We start from the raw sequence: 26,696 nt of genomic DNA on the forward strand, positions 1-26,696 counted from the left end.
ACCATCTCTGTTACTTGGCAGCTGGATGCTCTCTGGAACAACCATCAACTGAGAGACCCTTTCTCTGACCTTGTGATGCCATAATCTAGGGGAAACAATCATCTAGGCAGATTCACAGAAACAAGCTCACAGATCCAGGCTCTTCCTAGCCCCTGCTGTGTTGACCCTTTCAGTCCCAGCCCACTGGGGTTCCCGGGGATGGGGCCAAAGGCTTCTGAGTTCGGAGCAGTATAAGGATAGGAAGCAACGAGTGGTTTTCCAAAATAGCAAGAAGTGAACCGTGGGGAATATTCCCTTTAGCCCATCTCCTCCTTTGGAAGTTCTGGCTCTCTTTCGGTGGATGAGGGAAGGGATCAAGAACCCTTCACCCACTCTACCCCCCAGCCATGCCCATTGGTCCCTGATGGACTTATCCTCCAGATCATGGGTTGGGTGTGTTTGGTTGTGCATGCTGTTCTGGGGACAGGAAATCCCTCTGTCCCCTCCCTTGGAGACAGAGGAAGAGCAGAGAGTCTGCTGATCTTGGGACTGATGCTCCTGGGTCAAGCACAAAATAAGACAGAGAAACTGTTAGGATATAGAGTTTTCTTTTGGACACTAAAAGCTCAGGTATGAAAAGCTACATCTCAACATGAAACCAGAGAAAAATTTGTACTTTGCCAGGAGCATCAGTAGACAATCCAATAGCCCTTGTCTACTCCTGACTGACACAGAGATGGCAACTCCAACTCTCAGCTTTCTAGGTCTCTTCTTCATTAAAAAGAGTGTTTCCTCTTTGTGAGTAACTTCAACAAAATGGACATTATCAGATCTGTGTACACTAGGTCAGCTTCTGTTTGCTATTTGTGAGTTGAATTACCCAGCACTAGCATGAAGCCTTGAAAAAAGGGTGGGAAAGGGGAGGTGGGGAAGGGACATTTTAAGTAAGGAAAAAAAACTATTCAAATATACTCAAGATCTGATAAAGGTGAAACTTCTATTGTATTTTACAGACTTATTTTTAATAAATCTACATCCATGTAAAAAAAACAGATAGAAAGTCTAATAGAAGACCTTAATACCAGTGAGGTGTGGTAGAAGCAATATCCCAATCCTTATTCTTGACACATATCCTTCTTAAATAGTCTTCCCCTGCTATGCCTAAGCAAATCACTCTTTCTAAACTATTGAATGACTTATGAATGTTTCATTTCATTCTAACATAGGACTTAAACTACCAGGGTACTATTAGCCGGAGACAAGCCTGGACCAAAACAACTTTCATTTCCAAACATTTTCCATCCTCAAGCTAACAAAAAGTTGCTGTAGCCTAGTGAGTAGAGGAGTAACATGATGAGACCCGGCCTTAGTAAAAATCATTTTGGCAGCTGGATGCAGATAGACTGAAGAAGGAAGAGACCTGAGGCAGCAAGACAAATTAGGAGGCTATTGCAATAGTCCAGGTGATAAGGACCTGAACATGGTGGCCATGTTAGTAGAGAGGAAATGAAAGGTGCTATAGAAATACAAACAGTAAGATTTGGCAATGGATTGAATTTTGAAAAGGCAAAATGATAAAGTAGTAGAGAGTGCTTGATCTGGAGTCAGAAGACCTGGATTCAAATCTTAGTGCTGCCAAGATGCCACGTCACTTAACCTCTCCAAGCTTCAGTTTCCTCATCTGTAAAATAAGACAGTTGAACTAGGTCATCCAGCTTACAATTCTATGCAATTCTAAATCATGGCTTTGGGGGTTTGGGAGCAAAGACGAGAGTTCAGTTTTGGACCTGCTGAATTTAAGATGTCTGCAAAATGCCTCATTTGGCATATTTAATCAGCAGGTGGGAATGCACTACTTGAGCTTAGCAGAGAGACTTGGGCTGGCTATACAAATCTGGCCTATGCAGGATTGGAGTTTAGGAGAGATTAAGGGCACATACGTAGATCTGGGAATTCCTCACATAATGATGAGATGATAATTAAATTGATGGGAGATGATAAGGTCACCAAGTGAAATAAGTGAAAGAAACAGTGAAAGAAAAAATAGTGAAAGAAGAGCAGAGTGCCCAGGCTGGGGTTAAGATCCATTCACGGCTCGGGGTATGACGTGAACAATGACCCAGCAAAGGAAACTGAAAAGGAGAAGTCAGATATAGGCGGGAGAAGAGCAGAGAGGGTCAACAGCGTCAAATACTGCAGCGGTCAAGGATGACAATTAATAAAGGGCCATAAGATATGGTAATTAAGAGATCGTTGGTAACTTTGGAAACAGCAGTTTTAATTAAGTCATGATGCTGAAAGTCAAATTGCAAGGGTATCTTTAATTATATATTCCTTAATTTTAAAATCAAACTATTAACATTTTAAGCCTTGTAAGCCTGATTGCTTCCAAAGGGAATCAGTAGCTACCCTTGAAAAATAACAGACATTGACAATCCCAGATTCTACCCAGATGAGGGCAATGTGCCAGAGAAGTGAGAAGTCCCCAAAGTGGGCCCTTCTTGTCTCTGACGCAAGGGTTACACAGTAAGTGCAGCATTAAACTATATTTTCAAAAAAGACTGTTGAGCCTTACCAGGCAAGTATCAACAATTCCATCTTCTTCACCTGCACAAAATGAAGTTGCAACAACTCGTCCTCCATAACCTTCCTCCCTATTACAGGTGTCCCAGGGAATATAATGTAGTTCAGCTTCTTGTAGAGTGTTTGAAGCATTGCCTAGAACAAAAACCCATAAACTAGTTTGGAAATCAAGTATGTCACCAAATAGTAAGACAGATATTTTGGCATTTAGCAGATTTTTATCAAAGATGAGAAGACCTAATGTTATATTCAATCCCAATCTACATTTATGTGGTATAGATTATGGAATAAAGAAAATCTGTAAAATCTCACAATGACACAGCCATGTGAGTCGATTAATTTCTCAAAGAAAAGAATCTTAATCCACTCTTCAACTTCATTTAATCCACCTTCCATCTTCACTACTTCTTGAACCCAAAATGGAGGTGGATAAGCAGCAGAAAGCATAGGAAGAGGATAACACTCCAGGTACTACTGAAGGTGAGATTAATACTACTATGAGACAGTTATGTGTTTCAATAAATAGAGCACTGGGCCTTATAAGAGTCAGGAAGTCCTGAGTTCAAATCCTGCCTCAGACACTTACTAGTTATATAATCCTGAGCAAGTCACTTCACGGCTGTTTGTCTCAGTTTCCTCAATTGTAAAAGGGATACTAACAGCACCTATCTTACAGGATGGTTGTGAGGAACAAATGAGATATTTGTGAAAGTGCTCAGCACAGTGCCTGGCATGTAGTTGTGACCAGAATGGCCTTTGTTTTCTTTGAGTGACTCAGTTTATCTCATTGAGCCTTGCTGGGTGCTGGGCCCCTGTTAGGGCTAACTCCAGGGAGGGCCTAGTTTACATGTCCGGGACAGCACTAATAAATTATTATTTCCTTCCCTTCCCCCACTATCATTCCAGCCTGACCAAGCAAATTCTGTCAAGAGAATCTACATGGGAAGCAGTCACAGATTAAATAGCCATGCCTCACAAATATTTGCCATAGATAACTTGGCAATTAAGCCTCCTCTTCTGGATTACAGGTCCAAAGCTGCACTGATAGCTTTAAGAGTTTGAGAGAGGATTCAAGAAGCAATTCCAAGTCATCTCCTAAGAAACTAATAATGGGTTTCTATTCAAATTAAACAGTAAAGATGATAGAAACAACTGGGCAGATCATACAAGGAATGTCCTAACTTCTTACTTCCTCTGTGGTACAAACCCTGTGTACTCAGACCAGAACAATAGTAGTATAGTTCCCTACTCAGTATCTCCATTTGGAACTTCTACTGACGTCGCAAACTTAAAAATCATCTTCCCTCAGCTCTCCCATCAGTTCTCAGTGAGATTGTCATCTTCTGGATTTCTTGTTCCTGATCTTGAAACTTTCCATTAAAGGGGAAATGGAGAGAATTAACACTCAACTTTCACTAAATACTGATTCTTTCTCCATGTCTCTTAGGCCTGGGCATACTTTTTTCACCCTTAATTCTAAATTACCCACAGCTGATTTTCCATATATCAGGGAAAATAACATTACTCTGACATTTTTGTCATCACCTGTTTTTGTTATTTTGTTGACCTGTAGGTTACATTTATTTTTCTGCTTCCTCTTCTTCCCTATGCAGCCTATGGCCCAGCAAACAAGTCTTTTGTTAACCATAACAAAAACTACACCCACAGAAGACTCATAATACTTTTGACTGATTGATTGATTGATTATGTATGGATGTAGGCAGCAGGTGGCACTGGGGAGCTGGGTAGGTTGGGCAGATAATCATCAACTGAAACAGAAGTTCCACTGAGTATGCTTCTATGGCTCTCCCTCCCTTTGATGGGAGATTTAGGGAAGGGAACTTCCATAGCAACTTACTTCGTGTAAGGGTCTGACTTGCCTTCCAAAATCCCCAGAGGCAAATGGCCCTGAGCCAAGAAAATGAAAATGAAAATGCCCAGTTTGTTCTCTAGGTTTGCTCCCTTGTGCCCTTCTGTCCTTACTAGCTCTCAATCTAGAGGCATAGAAATCCCAAATTCATATAATAGCTTTTGAATAGGCCAGTACCTCTCCCTCACTTTGTCCAACTATACTAAATCAGCTCCCAAGCAACCAGGTTCAGTTTGAACCAAACTTTTGGACTCTCCAGAGTTAATAGGGCTCTCTTTCTTATCCTTTATTTGTAAGCCTTAAACAAAATATACCCACAACTTAGCGTTTCTGCTGGCAAAATAGGTTTTACAATAAATAAATCTAAATTAAAAGCAGTAAGAATAAGGAAACAAGCCCAAAACTCACACTGAGTGAAAAAGGGATGAGCAGCTTTGCTGTTTGAAAGAAGTCACCAGATCAGTCCTATCCTCTGGTTGATTGGCTGGTTGAGTCTCCCCACCCTGGAGCTATAAATCCCTGGCACTGTTGCTCTCACCTTGGCTTGATCCCAGGACTGAATCAGTCCAGACCTCTTGAATGGCTCTCATGCCTGCTGCCATGCCCTGGCTCTAGGGTCTTCTTCAGCTTGTCATCTACCAACAAATCCTTTTTCCAAACATGTGGGCTGCAAAGTCAGTCCAGTATACCTTAGGAAACACTTACCCAGTGTGTGTGACTGCAAAGCCATGTCTACACAGACAGATCCAGTGAACTGCTCTTTTTTAAAAAATCAAAACTTGAGAAGGGAAGGGGGGATTGAAAAGTGGAAATGAAAAGATGTAATCAAGGGGCGGGGTTTAATGAACTCTAAAATGCTGACCAATGGGGTTCAAGGAGTGAAATTCTAATCTGGATGAACTATAAAAAGAGCTTTTTACTTAGCTTAAGGGGGCTTGTGCCAGCTAAGAGGCCAAGTCACAAAAATAAAAACTAGTATTAGTATTTTGTTGTTTGCTTCTTTCTCGTAAAAATCGAATGCAGATTTCCTAACAATTTCTTTTTGTTTTTTATGAGAACTATGATTTTATTAACGTATTAAGCTTCCAGTTAGGGACTTCTACCAATGCAGATCAATATCTGCTCTGCAACTCATAGTCTTAGAGAGGGGCCTAGGAAACTCATATACAACCAGGGCCACCAAGCCATGTATGAGGATCCCTGTGGCTGCATACTGATTTAGAAAACCACATATTAACACTATCTACGTTCCACGGTATTTTTGCTTATTTTGTTCAATATTTCCCAATTGCATTGTACTCTGATTCTGGCAGCATAGGAAGTTCTGAGGTTGCACATGTGACACCTCTAGCCTAGGGCACTTGGGTCAAGTGACTTGTCCTTCAGCCAGCCAGTATGTGACACTCTGTGGCCAGCTCCTATCTGTCTGCCATCCTGTCTCTGTAACTGGCTCTTTTGTAAAGGGAATTCATGCTTCAAGTTGGGTTGGACAAGATGACCTCTGAGGTCCCTTCCAACATATTTTATGTATGTGTATATATGTTTATATAAGATTACATATAAGTAATGTGTATTTATATACATATAGCGAGCCAACTAACATTTATTAAATGCCTACAGTGTGCTAAAGCACTAGGCATGCCAAAAAAAAAAAAAAAGGCCAAAGACAGCCCCTGCTCTCAAGGAGCTCACAGTCTAATCAGAGTGATAACATGCAAACAGTTATTTACAAACAAGATATAGATGGGATGACTTTGGGGTAGTCACAGAGGGAGGGCACTAAGAATAAGGAAGATTGGGAAAAGCTTCTTGCAGAAGGTGAGATTTAAGCTGAGACTTGGAGCCAAGGAAGCTAAATTAATTGAGAATATTAACTAAATTCTAGTTAATTTGGCTTTGTGGCTAGGAATTTGCAAAATTTTCATGTATAGATATCTTGTGCTAAGCAGGATACAAAAGAGGCCCTGCCTTCCTACATTCCCAATGAAACTACAAACTCCTCAATGACAGAGATGGTGTTTTCTTTTTCTATAGTGTCCACTATTAGCCAGTTTGTCAGTCAACTTTTGTCTAGTATCCATTAGGTGTAGAAAAATTCACTAGATACTATGGAAGAAGTACAAAAGCTATGTATTTTGTTCCCTGTTTCTGAATTTACAATTTAGTTAAAGGTAATAGATTCATATGTGGAAAGACTGAAAAATGCTTATAAAGCAACATATTAACAATGCAAATTAAACTGACTATAAGAGTATTGAATGACCAGAAGAAGGAATGATGCTGATATGGAGAAGAAGAAAGGTGGTAGAAATTGATTAGGTCATAGGAGAGGAAAACAGGAGAGCTGGTTGCTGTCTAGGAACAGGGGTTCAGAGATGCAATTTCTGTCCTGCATCAGAAATCTCAGTATGGCAGTCTTTAAGATTCAGATAGCGTACATGCAATCAGGGGAAGACAGTTGCATTGCAAAGGCATGTTAGGGCCCACTATAATCATATTTTTAAGTTGTTTAAGCACCCAATTTTGTCATATTTTCAAATGGATACAAAACACAGTAAACTAAAAACAGATGCAGGCCTCTAGGAGCTAATCTGCTTGCTCCAACACTTCCGTGGGTCTGAATAGTAAAAGAATGATGCAGAGCATTAAGCACCATAGCTCTCCAGAAATCATGAGCATATACACTATTTGTCAAAGATTATACCACTATTTCTGCTCAGGAAAAGGAATCTTTTGAGCCCCTCAGGAAAAACAAACAAAAACAAAGAAAATCCATAATTGGATTTATAATAGCATTTTTTCTTTTTTTTTTTCTTTTTGCTTGAAAACATTGTAGTTCCATTGGACTAGATTTTGTTATTTTTTGTTGGGGTTGGGGATATGGAGTTGTGGTTGGGGTTATGTCTGCAAGGACAGTTGGGGCACCATTATTTTTTTCCCTAACAATTGTCTATACTCCTTTTTTTACATTTTTGTTAATAGCTTGCAATACAGACTTTTTTTTTACATCTTTTCAATATCAAGGCAGGTACTTTAATGCTTGGCCACTCTGAGTGTCCTCCTTTGTTCTCTCTCAAGGAAAAGCAGAGATTTATCTCAACCAGATTGAGTTAATAAGAAAGCTTCTTCTATATCCAGTGGTAATCAAGAGACCTTGACCTTCTCTACCTTCCCCCTACTCCCATCACCCCACCAAAGGAGGGCAAGAGGATCTTTTATAGGGCCTGGACACTAAAACTAGTGGTGGCAAAGCAACTTCCGAATTTCTGAGGCAGAGTTGCCTGCCAGAGAGTGGAGGGATATGAAACACATCAAGTCCCAGAAGCTTCTTCTAGATCCGTTGTTTAGTGTTGTCCTATCAGGAGAAAACTGGGGAAGGAATCTTCTGGGGCAAAGAGGTTGATGTCCACATCTCCATGGGTTCCTCTGACTCTCAGAAATCTTGGGCTGCAAAAGTTGCAAGGGCTGGGGATGCCTGAAGATGACAGGATGCCTGCCACGATGGAGCCTTGAGTCTGACATGCTGCCAGAGACACAGAATCCAGATTGTCTTTTTTTCCAGTGTTATGACAGAAGCACCATCAAGATCAACTCCACAGTTTCGTCCAGGCCTGCCAGCCTGTGGGACCCATAGACCAGGCTGTGGAGCCAGGGCTACAAGGGATCCACAGACCAAGGTGGAGATCAGGGCCTTGAAGGCCTAAGGACAAGGACAAGGGACTGAGGGTGGGCCAGGCCCCACATGGGGAGGGCCTAAGGGCCCATCCTCCTCCAGCAACTTGACATATTAGAAAAAGGATCAACTAGAATGTTGGTGACAAATTTTTAGAACTAAATGAGTAATTCGGATTAAGATGCACTACATATCAATAAAATTGAGCCAATATTTACCTTCTTCTGTTGTTTTGCCCCAGCCACTTACAAAGCACCTTGTACTGGCATTCAAGTTAAACAACTCTTTAAAAAATGGTAGGCAGATAGGCTGAACATAGTCATTATAACTCACAGCTCTTTTTAAATGAAAAAGTGCAATATCATTTGCATATGTATCCGGGATGAACCGTGGATGAATAATGATTGCTTTAATTTTTATTTTCTTAGTTTTCCGATGTCTCTGTAAAAGATTATGAACTCCAACCACAGCTCTCCAAAATTGTGGCTCTCTGGAATAAAGCAAATGCCTTTATTACAACACTGCCTATGAGTAATTATATTTTTAAGCTTCCATTTTTTTGGTTTCTAATGTTGGATTATACAAGACAACTTTTAAATTTTAAAAACTGTTCCTTTATTACAAGCCAAAGATGCAAATGAAAAAGCAAAAAATAAACTATATCAAAATTCATTTCAATTCCATGAATACTTACTAAACATCTATGACGTGCCTGGTGATATGTGAGACAGTTGGGATAAAAAAAAACAAAACACAAAATAGTCTCTGAGAGGAAAGAATTTAAAATGACTAAGGTTTTAACCCTGAATGACTGTGGAGGGTGGTGACTCCATTTACAAAAATAGAAAAGTTAGTGGGAGGAGCAGGGTCAGATGAAATCCAGCCAAGGGCCAGAAGCTCCATGGTAAGGTTAATTACCCCTAGGCAAAATTGTGAATTATAGATACAAAAAATCTTTAATGCTTCTCTGTCTCTCTCTTTCCCCTTTTGCTTGCTGGTGCCCAGTACTTTCACACTGTCCTAGCCTGTCAGGGAGGTAAGAGAGCTGATAATTTCACATTAATGTGTTAATTTACCTCTCTTAGTTTATTTGCTTTTCAAAGAGGCCTACAGGGAAAGGATAAAGCTTTGTTAAGCAAGGGTAGTATTTTGGTCATAAAGAGGAGAAAGTCTTCTTCAAGCCAGTTTAAATCACTTGAAGTTAGCCATTACTTTAAAGATAAAGGGCTCCTGTGAACAACAGTTAAGCAATGAATTAATTATTTAAAGAGCAAACAGTATTGACAAACCTACTACGTTCAAGGTACACATGGTGATACTGACTCTTGGGAAGTCCAGAGACACTGTAATGTTACCAACAATACCTTGGAAGCCTGCCGCTATAGTTTCTGCCCTTTCTTACAACCATCTCTTCCTTCACCATTGTAAGAAATGGGAGGAGGAGTTTTGTTTCCACAGAACTAAAGGTGTGCTTCCCCGCCCTCCCCCACCCCAGCTTTAGCAGAGACCAGGCCTCAAGGTCGGTCAGGTGAGAAGTCAGAGGCTTGTACGCATGTGCATGCTTTTTGAGAAGGCAGCCTGGGGAATTAGAGAAGCCAAACCCACTTGAAGCAGTTATCTAGCTTATCTAGGGTCTGGTCTTGGTCAAGAATCCAGGCCTACTGATTTGCATAATTTGCATATGTTAAAGAGGGAAAGTGGGGGAAGTAAAAGAGTGCAGTTTAATCCTAAACTAAGACAAGGAAAATCTAATTAACTTTACTTTTGCTTCTATATCCTTATTATCCTACCTGTATAAACTGTATAACCTAGGAAAACTATGTAAAAAACAAAGACTGTAAACTAACTCTAGCAGGAGTGGAGGGAATGGTTACCCCTGCTCCTGCAGCTGTATCAGTGTGTGAGTGTTCCCGTAAGCAGCACACCTGCTCTCTCGAGGGGTGTAATAAAATGCCTTCCTCTGCTCACTCTGGTCTTGAGTTCTTTAGGTGAGAAGGGGCAAATCACATGGATCTTCCTAAGGTCAAGTGAAGGGAAGCAATAGGTGGTGGAAGCTTGCCAGGCTTACTCCCGGATCTTGTCTTGGGGTGTCCTGTGATTCCCCACTGCGGTGTTAAGAGGGCTACCACTCTGGATTCCCTTGGGGAACCCTGTGGTCTGCACAGCCGTCTTAAGGGGATGTTACTTGGGACTTCTGGCCCTGTCTTGGGAGTCTTGTGATCTTACCACCATCCTAAGGGGCCATCACTTGGGTCCTCCTTAGGGTCTGACCCCTAGGAGGCCCTGTGATCCCCACAGATTAAGGGAGGGCTACCACTTGGTCTTCCTTGGGGAGTCCTGTGGTCTGTACAGCCTTCCCTAGGGATTATCACAGGGTTCTTTCTCAGGACTTTGGCCCTGCCTAGGAAGTCCAATGATCCCCAAAGCTGCGTATGTTCTCACAATTTGTGGAAGTCCAGTGATCCCCAAAACCACGTTTCTCACAGCATCATCTCTTCTTCGCTTCCCTTCCCTTCCTTCTATTAGCAAAAATATATAAATGAAGTATTTTTAAATGTATGTATTTCTTGAAAAATGTTTATGTTCCCTATTACATGTTTGACTTTCCGTATTTTTTCCATCCCTTAAAAAAAGCCTCAAAATCCAAACACCCTACCTGAATGAAGTTGACTTGTGACCCCAAATTGATTTTTTTCCTGTCAATGATTCTTGATAGAAAAAGTTTCACTATCTCTGCTTCTTAAAAATGAAAGGTTAGAGACAAGTGTCAAGTATAAGATAAAAAAATTTTAAATGATGTTTTTTGCTAGGATTTTTCTGAAGGCAATGTTTGAAAAGAATATAAAAATCACACATTCACTTCAAATTATAACAAAACCTTTCAGCCCTAGTTTGGCCTCAACAATTATTTAATGAATAAACCTTAAAAGAAAATGATGGAGGACTGGATGGAATGTTCTACATTATTCTAAACCCTTAATTAATCAAAATATGCAGTAGTACATACATACCTGATATCCTTAAGGCAGTGTGCAGCTGTGAGGATCCAGTTTTCATTTATTATGGATCCTCCACATACATGTATAGTTCTAGGAAATATCACGACCTGCAGGCTTACTATCCATGGCCACCCTCCAAGCTCAGCCTTGTGACCACCTACAATTCGAGATCCTGACATCACATTCACCAATGGCACTCTTCCACAATCTAGAAATAGAAATAATATATTATTTTGAACTGGCCAGTGATATGAAGGCTCAATTATCTTCCTATTGCAATAGCAAAAAAAAAAACACTTTCTGCAGAGTGGATTAGAAGAATGGACTGAACCCTCTGGATAATTCTAGGATTTAGGAGGTTTTGCTCATCTTCTTAGAATAAGCAGGTGCCACCAGCAACTGTGGTGCCGAAATGGCGGGAGATGGCTGAATGTGGCAGAGAGTGAAAAGAAAAACACAAAACATGGGCCAGGCCCAAGAGTAAAGAACAGTTCCATTTATTTAACTGAGGGACAGGGCTTATTTACCTTTTAGGCAAGCAGAATCAACAAATCCATGTGCAAGGCATTTGCATTATGCATGACTTCCTCATGCTTTTGTTACCCTTTTGCCATAAACAATACTGTATTAATAGCCCACAGGTGGTATTTTAGCACATGTGTGCCATGGGGGTTTTGGAGAGAGCACATGAGTACAAAGGGGCCTTGAAGAGCCTTCAGCCTGAGCAGCACATGTATGCCGAGGTGGGGGATGGAGAGCCCACGTGCTGAGTTATTAGCCGAAGGGCAAGAACAGGCCTCTGGTCTGTATCTTATCCCAGAATGGACTTTCTCAGAACTGGCCCTCTACAAGTAGGATCTCTGAAGTGGACTCTGTGGATTTTTGGCAAGGCCTCCAAGGTTCTGACCTGAGCAGGCTGAGGGAACAGAGAAAAACAATGGGGTAGATATTAAGAAAGCAGGAGCAGGAGCAGAGGCAGCCATCTTATTTATCTCCAACAATGGAAGTGATGAGGGTTTGGGGTGAGAGGTGCTCGACACCCCAAAGTACCGACACACTGGGTCCTGCCGAAAGAATTCGACTCAAGCTTTCTCAGCCAAGGGAAAATATAAAGTTTATTAAGAGTTAGCCACATTGGCCTGCCCCAAGAGATCCCACCCCTTGCGACACCTGTAAGGAAAGCGGGCCAGACCAATCTGAGCTAGATTGGATCTGACCACCTTCATGGAGGCAAGATGGAGATTATATACACAAAGGTTGTGGGAGGGATTGAGGGGTGGTCTGGGGTGACCAGAAGAGGGGTCTAGGGAGGGACTTAAGGATGAGGTCAGACTCCAGGGTGGGGGAAATAGCTGAAGGCTATATGGAAATGACCAACCATAAAGGGCTAGGGTAACAGAGCTAGGGTATAGATATTTTGATCAGGATTAAGGATGGGAAACAGGATTAAGGGTGGGAAACAGCTGGACAATAGAGGACTGGGCAAGGTAGGCATTTGGGCTTAATGGTTATAGCCTCAGGCCAAGGCCAGGTCGAGTGGGAAGATTCAAGGAGAGTTCAAGGGTTCAAGGGATTCCCAGAGACTGTGCCCTCATCAGGAGGGTCAATGAAGGACGAGGAGGAGACTAGTGTACTTTGGGAGAGGCAGCTCAAATAGGGGGAGAAGGATGTGAAAGAATCTGGGCTCCACAAGGGTCCACCAAGGGCAAATAAAGTGGAAGTCAAGCTTGACCAGTAATGAACTCTTTCTCTTGGCTGTGAATTCATGCAAGTGAGGGCTGTCTTCTTTCTTTAGAGCTTTGAGTTTATCTACTTAACTGGCTAGATTTCTTTCTCAAAGACCAAGCCTTATATCCAATTCGCTCTGGATTTCATGAATTGGACTACAGTAGGTCCCTGCCCAGTCACCACTTAATGGTTATTTTGGGGCCCTCCTGGCTCAGAGTGAATGTAAATAGTAACTGTTTCTCTTTTGGCCAGCAACCTTTTTTGCTGTTCTTCTCTTTTGGGGTGCTAAGAACTAGCAGCAATCCTGAGGGTCTTCCCCTCCCAGTTTGATTTGTTTTTTATTACAGGGGCCATCCTTTGATTCACTTCTTACAGAGTCCTATTCACTGAATGGGTGTGGCCTTACTCAAAGTGATAACTTGAAAAAACATTAGCTTGAAAGGGCCAAGGTCTCCCACTGCATCCTGGGCCATCTCCAGTTATCCTGGTCCATATCCGGCCACTGAACCCAGATGGCTCTGGAGGAGAAAGTGAGGCTGGTGACCTTGCATAGCCATCCCTCACTCAAATCAAAGTCAATTGCAAGTCATATCATCATCTCCCTGATGTCAGGGAGAAACAAAGGACAAACCATAACACACACACACACACACACACACACACACACACACACCAAATCCCACCTATCCTAGTCCCTTTATAACGCTCTTTTATTCTTCCAGTAGTGTTTTCTTGAGCTTGATTCATTTAGATCAGGAGTTCTTAACCTGAGGTCCATGAACTTGTTTTTGTTTTTAATATTTTTATAACTTTTAATATAAATGAATTCCTTTGTGATCCTATGTGTTTTATTCTATATATTTAAAAACACTGTTCAGAAAAGGGATCTAGAGGTTTCACCATTCTGCCAAAGGGGTCCATGTCACAAAAAAAGGTTAAGAACTTCTTCTTTAGATAAAAGATTTTCTTCTCCTTGTCTTGTAGGTATGCCTTTACTTTCAGTCAGAAATTGCAGTGGGCACGTGCTGATTGCATAGCTCATGATATACTAGCCAGAAGTTGCTTAGCTCCAACTTGATGACTAGAAATCATTCAGGAGCACAAGCTGATATTGATATTGTTAATTTTATTCTTCAATAACCCAATAACTCTTTAAACAGGCAGAGACCCTTTAAAATGGAGTCCAGGCTTTTCTGTTCTTTTCCATAAAGGAGCCTATTGTGTTTAGTCACAGGAGTGGGCTCACAAAGATACAGCAGACAGTATAGCATGGGTCCTTGGGCCCAAGTCTTTTTTCCAGCTTATGATCTGGAAATGGGAATGTAATGGTAATCAGGGAAGGACTTTTTTATCGTTCTTCTCTTTTGGGATGCTAAGGCTATCATGTGCATTTAATGAGTCTCACTTTTGTTTGAATGAGGCAGGTAAAGTGGATCCCTTTTTGTCTTGGAGTGTTTCTCAACACCAAGGCAATCAGGAGTCATTGATTTGCATATGACATGGTACTAGAGATTGAGGAACTTTCTCACACCCTGTTTGGCCAGCTCTCAGGGTCCTGAACAGCTTACATGTACTAGAAGGTTAGCCTTTGACTTTTGGGAGTACACTCATGGAAAGAGTGTTGGTAATAAGACCCTGGGTAGCCAATTGTAGTAGCAATTTAGATTTGAAGATCTTTCCCACGCATTAATAGGCCATGTGACCTGCTTATGTCACAGGAAGCCTAAGACACATGTGGTGGGAGGAGCTTCCTAACAGAAAAAGGAAGTTATGTTACAGGAAGAGAGAGAAAGAGAGTGAGAGCGCGAGCAAGGGAGAGGGAGGGAGAGCGAGAGGGAGGGAGAGCAAGAGAGAGAGAGAGAGAGAGAGAGAGAGAGAGAGAGAGAGAGAGGGAGCAGTTTTGGCTGCTAATGGCCACCCTCATGATGGTTAGAACTGAACCGGCTGACTTAGCTGTACTTCGAGTTTGTTTTGGGAAAGACCCCAGCAGGGGGTCAGAGAGGTTTTGGGACAGCAAGGCTCCAGGCTGTGATATGGTATTTTAAATTCCTTGCTATTATGATGAAGTAGGATAACTGGCTGTGGGACCTGAACATTTGGTTATGGGATATGATTCTCTGGTGTCTGAATAAATGTTATACTTCTTTTACCTTTTACATGGAGAGTCTCTCATACTTTGCAATACAGAACTACATAGGCATATTCACAATTATCGTTGAGGCTGTGGTTACTGCCTTACTGATACATTATTTGGCGGCAAACAGGATGGGATCACAAGATATAAGATATCTATTTAGAAGTAGAAGGGCTTTAGAGGAAGAAATGGTTGTCCCAGGATAGGAGGATGTGACATTGCTCCCTAGCAAGGGAAGGGTCTAAAGGCACTGATCTCTGTGAAGACTGGAAGCAGAGGCTACTGAGTGGAGGACCTAGAGATTTGGAGTAATGTGTCAGAGAGGGTACTGTTGAGCCAAGAATGGAAGTGCCGACAGCGATCTCTAGACGAGGCTAGATTTTACTCACAGCCTATCATTTTGTATGTGAAAAAGAGAAAGACATATCATTGGAATAGATATATTGAGAGACATGACTCTGAATTTGCCGGAGGGGAGATATCAGTTTGCAGTAAAGAAGATAGGAATTAATACAGTTTTAGTGGGTAAAGTAGAAATGGACCCAATCACTTTACCTGAACCTTCTAAGGTAATTACTTGGAAGCAATATCATGTGCCAGGTGGGCAAGATGAAATTGCCAATATTATAAAGGAATATGTTGAAGCAGGAGTGTTAGTCCCTACAACCACTAGATAGAATAATCCTGTATGGCCAGGATGAAAGTCAGATGGAACGTGGAGAATGACAGTAGATTACAGACAACTGAATAAAGTTACTCCTCCCTTGTGTGCTGCTTTTCCAGATACTGTTACCTTAATAGAAAGGATCCAGAAATATGATGGAACTTGGTAGGCAGTTAATGATTTTGCCAATGCTTTCTTTACAATCTCAATAGACCCCAAACAATAGGACCAATTTGTTTTCATATGGCAGAGCCGACAATATACTTCTACCTGATTGCCACAAGGATATCTGTATAGCCCAACTATTTGTCATAGGATTGTGGCTGAACATTTGGATGAACTGAAGTTACCTGGTGTACAGCTTATGTACTACATAGATGATATTATGATACAGGGAGAAAATGTAAAAGAAGTGGAGAAGAGTTTGATACTTTTTTATATTCAAATGATATTTATTGAAGAAAATTCTTAATGGCTGACTATGGCTTCTTCTGCAGGCTAGAGACTAGGGATGCTATAAATTTCCAAGTTTACAGCCAGCTCAATTTGAGGACAGGATTAAGAGGTCAAAAGATTACTTCCCAGCTTTCCCTTTTTCTACAGTTCAAAAGGTCCCATCTCTGATGTTTGCTGGTCAGTTTTTCTTCACTTTGTAAGGATTTGAGGGTAATAATTGTTGGGGTGGTTACCAGCTTGTTGTCATATCTAGCTTTGAGATCCTTAAGCAATTGGTTAAATTGGATGAGGAACACAGTATTGGGACGTAGAATTGGAATGCTGGTCTCCATTATCACTGTTTAACAAGGGTATTCTAAAGTCTGTCATGTGTTATCTCATATTTTATTATTTAATATTTTTTCGTTTTCAGCATTGATTTCCACAAGATTTTGAGTTACAAATTTTCTCCCCATTTCTACCATCCTCCCAGCAGGGGGTCAGAGAGGTTTTGGGATAGAAAGGCTCCATGTTGTGATATAATGTATTGAATGCTTTACTGCTCTGATATATTGGGTAAATGGCTTGTGGGATATGGTTCTCTGATGTCTGAATGAATGGTTTAACTATTCTATCTTCTATGTGGAGAGTCTCATATACTTTGGGATACAGAACCACATAGGCATTTTGATAATTATCATCTATATTGTTATTATTGCCTTACTGATACAACATCTAATTAGAAAATCTGACCCGGAGAACAATTCAAGGAAAGACAATGTAAGAGTTGTTGGACTCCCTGAAAGCTATGATCAAAAAAAGAGGCTAGACACTATACTTCAAGAAATTATTAGGGAAAATTGTCCTGACATGTTAAAATTAGAAGGTAAAACAGAAATTGATAAAAATCCGCCAGTCACTACCTGAAAAATATCCCAAGATGAAAACTCACAGGAACATTATAGCTAAGTTTCAAAGCTCCCAGAACAAGGAGATAATACTACAGAAAACTAGAAAAAAAATAATTTAAATACTGTGGTGCTAGAGTCAGGATAAGATTTAGCAGCTTCTACATTAAAAGAATAAAGGGCATGGAACATTATATTCTGAGAGCAAAGGAACTGGGTTTGCAACCAAGAATAACTTAGCCAGCAAAGCTAACTATAATCCTGCATGGAAAAAAACATGGATATTTAATGAATAAAAGGGCTTCCAGGTTTTGTGAGGAAAAGCCCAGAACTGAATGGAAAAATTGACCTACAAGAATCAGGTGAATCATAAGAAGATAAACATTAAAGACCAATTGTAAGGGACTTAATAAGGTCAAATTGTTGACTTCTTATATGGGAAAACATTATTTGTAACTCCTAAGAATGTTTTCATTACTTGGGTAGTTTGAAAGAGCATATATAGATAGAAGGCTTGGGGTTGAGTTGAATATGATGGGATGATCCTAAAAAATAAGAGTGGGGAAGGAGAGATAAAATGGAGCAATTGTGTCATACAAATGAGACGTGAATGCAAAAACTGCTACAGTGGAGGCAGGAATGGGTGGAGGGTGGTAGTGCTAGAAAATCATTCTCATCAGAACTGGGTTAAAGAGAAAATAACACACATCTAGAAGAGTATAAAAACATTCTCAACTCAAAAAGAAATAGGAAGGCGAGAGGATAAGATAATGGAGGGACTTTTAGAAGGATATGCAGATCAAGAAATAGGAGGGTAAGGGGAGAGGATAAGGCAGTGACCCTTATAAGGATGGGTAGATTAGGGAATAGGAGAGTAAGGGAGGGGTTCTTAGAAGGGATAAGTATTCAGGGAGACAGTGGTTAGAAGTAAGTTAGACCTCTGAGGGGAGTTGGGTAAAAAGAGAGAGAGAGAGAGAGAGAAAAGGATAAAGAGAGTTAGGAAAAATAGGATAGAGGGAAATACACCACTAATAATTACAATTTTCAATGTAAATGGGATGAACTCGCCCATAAAATGGAAATAGAAGAATGGATTAAAAATCAGAATCCAACAATATGTTGTTTACAAGAAACACATTTAAAAATGAGAGATACAAAAAATAAATAAATAAAAATAAAAATGAGAGATACACATAGAGTAAAAATACAGGACTGGAATAGAATGTATTATGCTTCAGCTGATGCAAGAAAAAAAAGGAGAGTTAGCAATCAAGATCTCAGACAAAGCTGAAGCTAAAATAGATTTAATTAAAAGAGATAAACAGGGAAACTACATTAAGATAAAAGCTACCTTAGATAATAAAGTAATATCAATACTAAATCTATATGCACCAAATGCTATAGCACCCAAATTTTTAAAGGAAAAGCTAAATGAATTACAGGTGGAACTAGATATCAAAACTATAACAGTGGGAGATTTCAACCTTCCCCTCTCAGAACTAGATACAATTTTTTCTTTTTTAATATATATTTTATTGTCCCCAATTAAATGTAAAAATAATTTTTTAACTTTTTTTTAGTCTTCAGTTCCAAATTCTATCACTCCTTCCCTTCCCCTCTTCCCCCCTCCCTGAGATGGTATACTAGGAAGGCAGAATTTATGATTTCAAAGAGAATCTCATATGTGCCTAAAAGGTCCGGAACCGCAGGATATAAGGAATTCTCTAGGCAGAAGGCAGGAGAACTAAAGCATGTATTTACACTCCACAGTAACAATCCCACAAACCAGCATCCCCATTTTGATATTTTCATCAAAAGCTTCCAGGCCCAATAAGTCCGCCTCACAAGAGTAACTAGGAGGCCACAGAGAAGCGAGATGGTATAAGGCAAAATCGTATACATGCTTCCCCTCTACGGTAAGAAGATTACCCACTAGCCTCTAGTCAGCTCTGCTACCGGCAGCTCAGCTTCGGCTGTAGGCGTCTCTGGCTCCAACCGGAAAAGGAAAGGAGGATCTTCAAGCTGTCCTCTCCCCTCTATAGAGTTTTTGACATCATCAAGCGCTGCCTGAACGACCAGGGCCGATTGGTTCTTGACTTGGCCCCTCCCCCAGCGTAGACCACGTTAACACACCTCCCCTCAGCCAGCGCCACAACTCATCACACAGGAAGCTCTGGTCCTGCCCCGGAAGAGCAAGCCCCAGGGTCCAGGGAAGCTCAACGAGGCAAGCTGAGTCATTCAAAGAAAACAAAGTCCATTCTGGCTACAGATGGTAAGCAATCAGATATAGGTTATACATGTGCAATCATGTAAAACATTTCCATATTAGTCATTTTGTATAAGAATTGAATAAAAGAAAAGAATGAAAGTGAGAAATAGCATGCTTCAGTCTGTATTCAAATAACATCAGTTCTTTCTCTGAAGGTGCATAGTATGCTTCATCATTAGTCCTTTCGGATTCTCTTGGATCATTGTATTGCTGAGAATAGCTAAGTAATTCACGGTTGTTCGTTGTACAATATTGCTGTTACTGTGTACAATGTTCTTCTGGTTCTGCTCACTTCACTTTGCATCAGTTCACGTGAGTCCAGGTTTTTCTGAAGTTATCTTGTTTGTCATTTCTTATAAAATAATAACATTCCATCACAATCATATACCACAGCTTGTTTAGCCATTCCCCAACTGATGGGCATCCCTTTGGCTTCGCTACCACAAAAAGAGCTGCTATAAATATTTTTGTATAAATAGGTCCTTTTCCCTTTTTTATGTCTTTGAGATACAGACCTAGTAGTAGTATTGCTGGATCAAAGGGTATGCACAGTTTTATACCCCTTTGGGCATAAGAACTAGTTCAATCTAACCAAAAAATAAATAAGAAAGAAGTCAAGAAGATGAATAGACTCTTAGATAAGCTAAATGGGATAGATAGCAGGAGAGAACTGAATGAGAAGAGAAAGGAATATACTTTTTCTCAGCAGTCCATGGTACCTTTACAAAAATTTACTACATATTAGGGCATAAAAATTTTCTAGTTAAATGCAGAAAAGCAAAAATATCAAAGTATCCTTTTTAGATCATAATGCAATAAAAATTATACTTAATAAGGGACCATGGTAACACAGATTCAAAACTGATTGGAAAATAATCGTAAAGAATGAGTGGATCAAGGGACAAGTAATAAAATAATAAATAATTTTATTAAAAGAGAATGAAATTAATGAGACAACTTACCAAAACTTATGGGATGAAGCAAAATTTGTATCTCTAAATGTTATCAGAAGAAAATTTATATCTCTAAATGCTTTCATCAATAGAACAGATGTAACAACAATGTTACTTGCCACTACTGTGGCCACGTAATGCCAATAACACCAGCACACAGGAGGGCTACTAGTACAGTTCTTTGATCTGCTTTTCTAAGGAAAGCAACTTTAAGGAGTTAACAATCTTACTTTATTTAAATATACATATATCATTCACTTAGTTTAGGAGAAAAAGCCAGCACCCTGAACTTCAGAGGAAATACAAACAGAAATTACAAACAGAGAAAATATAAACAGATCAACAGACAGTTTTCTGTCTGACCATACAATAAATACATAGTTACCAGAGAGAGAAGCACCAACATCTGGGTTCTCCAAAGCTGATGGGCTCCTTCATGGCTACCCAGAGTCTCATCTGGTCAATCACACAACACTCTTCCAGTGAGTGAGGCCCAAGCAAAAGCTAACCTCAGAGTATATATACACTTCTTCAGGGTCAGAGGGCATCACAACCATGCAACTCAAACCCATGTGACCTAAGCCTACCCATGACTTAAGCAGGTCATCAAAGACTCAGTCAAAAAGTCTTGATTGAATCAAAGGCAAGACTCAAAGGCACTTGACTGCCTTAGTGCTGAGAAGCACTCCAAAACAAAAGATAATAAAAAGTCCCACTTTACTTGCCATTACACTCCACCCATTCTAGGATCCTTGGCCCCACAATCTAAATGGCCATGGATCCTGGAACAAACAGAGGCACCACACCCTGTGATCCCACACTGTTCAATAAACTAAACATACCATTCATAGCAACATCCTTAAGGAAAACATATCATTCAGTAGCATTCCCCCAAATACTTATTTACACAAGCAGGGGGTCCCAGGCCAGGGTCTTCCTGAGCACAACATATCATCCTTAAGAGGTGGCAGAAAATACAAACGCCATCCACACCTAGGTCACAGCAAGTTATAATCTCTTCAGTCAATACAGCGTGTCCCAGTGAAGTCCTTCTTGAGGGTGTGTCCTTCTCCTCACATTACTGTTGCAGGCTTCCCCCTGGCACCCTCAGGTACCAGCATGCTTTAATGAGCAAAGTCCCAACACAAATAAAAAAGCCCAAATAAAGTTCTCCTGGGGGTATGTTCTCCCCACACGGCTCCACTCCCCACTTCCAAGTCCTGAGGGACAGCTGGGCAACAAAGACAACAGGGTGGGTCATTAGGGGTCCAAGGCACTTCCCCCCACCCACCATAGACAACTCCACCACCCCCGCCTCACCACCCCCGGGTCCCAAGCAACCATCCCAGGAGAATGCTGCAAAAAAGCCCACTCAGCACCTTGCTGCAAAGTTTTTATCTTGCCCCAGGGCTGAATTCCAAGCTCTGGGTTTCTTCATCCTCCAGCAGGAGCTGGCCACTCCTGGCTACTGCCTGAATCCTGATGCAGGCAGCTGTCTGCTTTTTCTCTCACCTCACCAACCACTCCTGCTGAGTCTGTGTGAAGGCAGTTTTCCTGCTCTAGGGTTCCACGTACGATACAATCTCAGGACATTCACTCCTCCAGCACAGTCTGGAGCCGAGCTAATCCACTCAAGTCCTGGCCCTGGCCATCCCCACCTCCCCCAAGTTGTTGCTTGTTTTCCTCCCACAGCCACTGCTCCGGCCTGTCTCCTCTGGAGTACTAGTGGGGTAGGGAGAGGGAAGGAGAGGTTATCTCCCAGGGGCCCTGGTCTAGGCACCCAGGAAACCACTCCAGTCACTGTTACTTGCCTGTTTTCCCTCAGGCCACTGCTGCTCCTGGGGCTCCATAGCACCACAGCCACCAAAACTGGGAAACAATGAACAAGTATCCCAGGCCCCACACTTTCCTTTTAATTTGCAGATCCTGCTGACGATGCAATTTTGTAACAACAATGCTACTTGCCACTACTGGGTCTGTGTAAGGCCAATAACACCAGCACACAGGAAGGCTACTAGCAAAGTTCTTTGATCTGCTCTTCTAAGGAAAGTAACTTTAAGGAGTTAACAATATTACTTTAATTAAACACACATATATCATCGTAATAGCAGTTTACATTTGGAGATCTTTCCCACCCATTAATAGGCCATATGACCTGCTTACATCACAGGAAGCCTAAGCCATGTGTTAGAAGGAGCTTGCTGAGAGGAAAAGGAAGCTGTGTCACAGGAAATGCTGGGGGAGCAGTTAGAGCCGAGGGAAAGAGAGCAGTTGTGTGATAGCTGTGCTGTAAGTTTGCTTTTTGGTGACAAGGCCCCAGCAGGGGCGGAAGGTTGTGGGATGGAATGGTTCTCTGCTGTGATGTTGTGGACTTATTGGTTTTGGGATCTGGTTATTTGGTGTCTGAATAAACGGTTTACTTCTTTTACCTTCTATGTGGAGAGTCTTGTATATTCTGCGACACAGAACCACATAGGCATTTTGACAATTATCATCTATATTGTGATTATTGCCTTGCTGATACATTTGGCAACAAACAGGATGGGATTGCAAGGTATAAGATCTCTATTTGGAGATAGAAGGCCTTTAGAAGAAGAAATGGTTATCCTAAGATGTAATGATGTAACTTATTCCTCCCTAACAAGGGAATGGTCTAAAGGCACTGGTTTCTGTGAGGATTGGAAACAGAACCTAGAGACTTGGAAAGATGTTTGCAAGAAATTACAGGTAAGCCAGGGAGAGAATTGCCAACAGAAATCTCTGGATGAAGCTGGATTTTACTCACAGCGTATCGTATTATGTATGAAAACGGGGGCAGACTGTTACGAGAGAGAACTCAGATGGGAAGAGAAATGTCTAGCCCAAATGAGAATATTTCTATACCACAGCAAGATGGGGAATCTCAGGTGGCAGAACAGCAGATTATTGTTCAGGAATTTACTGATTTTGCTGTTAATTTGGCTAGAAGACAGAGGGAGCCAAGGAGGTCAAGAGTGCATTTCAGTTCAGCTCAGGTAGAGTCTAGCAGCCAGTCTGGTTGCCATGGTGACAAGGGGACAGAGTCTAGAGAGGATGACACAATAGCAGAATCTGAGGCACGAAATGTTACTTTGTGGTATGATGCTATGGAGCCAGAGAATGATACAGTATCAGACCAGACTCCTCAAACAGCAGTGTGCCCCATACAGTGAAGGAGGCAAGAAACCCAAAATAATAATAGTGTTCAGAGAGATGTTGGAAGATTTTATACAGCAGGTAATCACAGATATCTTGAGTAGGTTCACCCAGAGAAAGGGATAATTGTTAATCTCTTGGGTGGTGAGAATCGGTGAATGGGGGCCACAGGAGTATCTGTAGATACTGTGGACTGCATGAGATTCATAAGTATTAGTCACAATCCCTTTGTACAGCACGTTTTTAGGGATTATCATTTGCAAGGAGGTAACCAAACAACCAATCTGTTAGCTTTAGCTGCAATAGGTAGTAATAGAGACTATCCTGCTTATTCTGTGTGGCCTACTGCAGATAGACCCTGGTATTCACACCAATTTTTCCTCTACTACCCTTATCCTTTTCCTTAACTCTTCCAGGAAGTCTTGTTGTGTTTGGGTCCAATTAGTATTTTTCTTCAAGGAGTTTTTGTAGCTGTTTTCACATTGTTGTCTTCTTTTGAGTTTATGTCTTAGTCTTCCCTGTCACTATAGTAGCTTTTTATGGTCAGGTTCTTTGTTGTTGTTTGCTCATTTTCCCAGCCTATTTCTTGACTTTGAACTTTATGTTAAAGTTGGGCTCTGCTCACCTTGGGGTGGGGAGGAACTATCCCAAGCTACAGGCACAAAAAGCACGCTGCTATTTTCAAAGCTAGTTGGGGGAGGTCTACACATTTTTGGTGCTTCCAAGGTGGTGTGAGCTTGGGAGAGGTGTGGTCACTACTCTCCTGCTCTACACTCTGGTCTTTAACAAGGAAGGGACCCTGGTCCCCTGCAGCCACAAGTAATAGTGCTCTCTTTGCCTTGGAACTGCAACCAGGGCCCCTACTCCCTTGTGACCAACCCCTAGCATTCTTCTCCACCCTGAAACTCTGACCCAGAACTTTGTATAAACAAGACAGTTGTCAATCGGTGCCAGTTGCACCTAGTGCAAGAATCCTCTATAATCACTTTCTGACCAATTGTCTGACCCCTTTACCATCTCTGGGCTGAGAGTTCCTGAAGCTGCTACTGTTACTGCTACTGCTACCACTGCTCCCACTTATGTGGGTTCTGGATAAGTTTTGACCCCAGTGTCACAAATTTCTCCTGCTGACCTCCCATATTTTCTTAGGCTAGAAAAATGTTTCATCCTAATCTTTTGTTGGCTCTGCCACTCCAAAATTTGATTTGAGGCATTATTTTAAAGCTGTTTGGAGAGGAGTATTTAGAGAGTTCAGCTGAGTTGCATCTAATCCACCATCTTGGCTCCACCCCCTAACTTCTTTCAGTTCTAAATCTGTTATGTTGTTATTTGTACAAAAGTATCCCAAAATATCTATACCTTACATGGGAAATTAACATGCTATTTTAGAGATTTATGTTTCAGTATTTGTTCACTAGCTTCCCTGATTCCTTTGAAGCTTATTGATTTTCTGTGTTGGGTTAAAATAAAGGCAATATTCTGTCATCCATTTTGGGGAAAACCTTTATACAAGATATACCTAAGCTTTATTCCTATTTCCCCACAGATTTACTCTGAGTTGGAAACAATTATCCACAGGGAGAAAATTACCCTCCTTGGACCAGTCCCCCAAGATCAGACCTTGTCCCTGTGAACCCAGAGTCTTTCCCTGGTTAATGGGGGACCTAAGACAATGGGTGACTGTAACAACGTTACTTACAGCTACTGTGGAAGTGTAAGGCCAATAACACCAGCACACAGGAGGGCTGCTAGCATAGGTTCTTTGATCTGCTTTTCTAAAGGAAAGCAACTTTAAGGGGTTAACAATATTACTTAATTAAACATACATATATCATTCACTTAGTTCAAGGGAAAAAGTCAGCACCCTGAACTTCAGAGAAAATACAAACAGAAATTACAAACAGAGAAAATAAACACAGATCAACAGACAAGGCTTCTAACTGTCTGACCAAGACAATACATACATAGTTACCAGAGAGATGCAACAACATCTGTGTTTTCAAAGCCAGGGGGTTCTTTAATGGCTACCCAGAGTCTCATCTGGCCAAATCACAGGAACACTCCTCCCATGAGTGAGTCCCAAAGCAAAATGCTAACCTCAGAGTATATATACATAAGCTTTCTTGCAACTTAAGCAGGTCATCAAAGACTCTCGATTTAATCAAAGACTCTTGATTCAAACAAAGGTAAGGCTCAATCAAAGGCACTTGATTGCCTTAGTGCTGAGAAGTACTCCAAAAGAAAAAACAGCAGAAAGTCCCACTTTGCTTGCCGTTACAGTGACATTAATATTATTTTAGTATTTATGTATGCTGTTCTCCTTACTTTACTCTGAATATGTCACAGAATCTTAAAATTGTTGAATTTTTGAGCTGGAAGGAATCTCAGAAGCCATTTAATCCAACTTATACCTAAAAGATATCCCTGCTATATATGTTAGCATAGAGGGGAGGCATTTTATTTTCCTTTTTTGACATGAGTAATGTAATTTTAGAGTAAATTTAAATTTAAAAGTAAATTTTAGCATAACAAGGCAGAAACATCTAACCCCTATGTTTTGCCTTTCTTCACCACAGAGATTAGGCAAGGCCAATCAAAGGAGAGAGTGTGCTTTGCCTTAGACCCCTGAGGCCAACCACAGATGAGCAGATTAGAAAGTTTCTGTCAGCAATACAAAGATTCAAGAGGATTCCAAAGGACTTATGATGAAAAAGTCTATCCACCTCCAGAGAAAGAACTGGTAGGGTCTGAATACCGATCAAAGCATACTTATTTTTTACTTTCTTTTTATTTTCATTTTTTCTGCTTTCTTTTACAACATGACTAAAATGGACATATGTTTTGCATGACTGCATATGTATAACCTATATCAAATTGCTTACCATCTCAGGGAGGGAGAGGAAAGGGAGGAAAAGAGAAAATCTGGAACTCAAATTTTTAAATAAAAACTCATGTTAGTTTTTTTACATGTAATTGGGAAAAAAAAATTTTAAAGAAAGTTTCAGTCCCCTACCAGAAACACAATAAACTGCCCTATCCTCTCCAAGGCCAATGGCTTACTGGTTGTATATCCAGCATGACTATTTCTGTTCTGTACACTCAAAGCACCTGTCAAAAATGGATCCTATTCAGAATTCCACTTATTCCAAAGAGATTCCCTTCTCCAAGTGCCAGTTGTTAGTTCTACCTTGGCTTATAACTACAGATAAAATAAAGCATTTTATTGACTTGCGCCTCAATTGTAAACAATGAGTTTTCTTTCCACAACATATAATATATCCAACAAGTAGCTGCCTGTCTTCTGCTTAAAGACTGCCAAGGAGGGGT

The 26,696-nt window shown here is 40.9% G+C and overlaps 1 protein-coding gene across 1 annotated transcript in view; it reads right to left on the reverse strand.

Moving 5' to 3' along the window:
- LOC118851685 (transmembrane protease serine 12-like) overlaps positions 1–26,696 on the reverse strand; it is a 74,300-nt gene that overhangs the window by 39,099 nt on the left and 8,505 nt on the right. Inside the window, exons 2-4 of the mRNA XM_036761200.1 lie at positions 11,117–11,312; positions 8,324–8,595; positions 2,555–2,697 (exon numbers count right to left, since the gene is read on the reverse strand). Coding sequence (XP_036617095.1) covers positions 2,555–2,697; positions 8,324–8,595; positions 11,117–11,312 — 611 coding nt within the window. The remainder of the gene's footprint in view (positions 1–2,554; positions 2,698–8,323; positions 8,596–11,116; positions 11,313–26,696) is intronic.

This window comes from Trichosurus vulpecula, chromosome 5 (genome assembly GCF_011100635.1).
Source record: "Trichosurus vulpecula isolate mTriVul1 chromosome 5, mTriVul1.pri, whole genome shotgun sequence".
NCBI lineage: Eukaryota > Metazoa > Chordata > Mammalia > Diprotodontia > Phalangeridae > Trichosurus > Trichosurus vulpecula.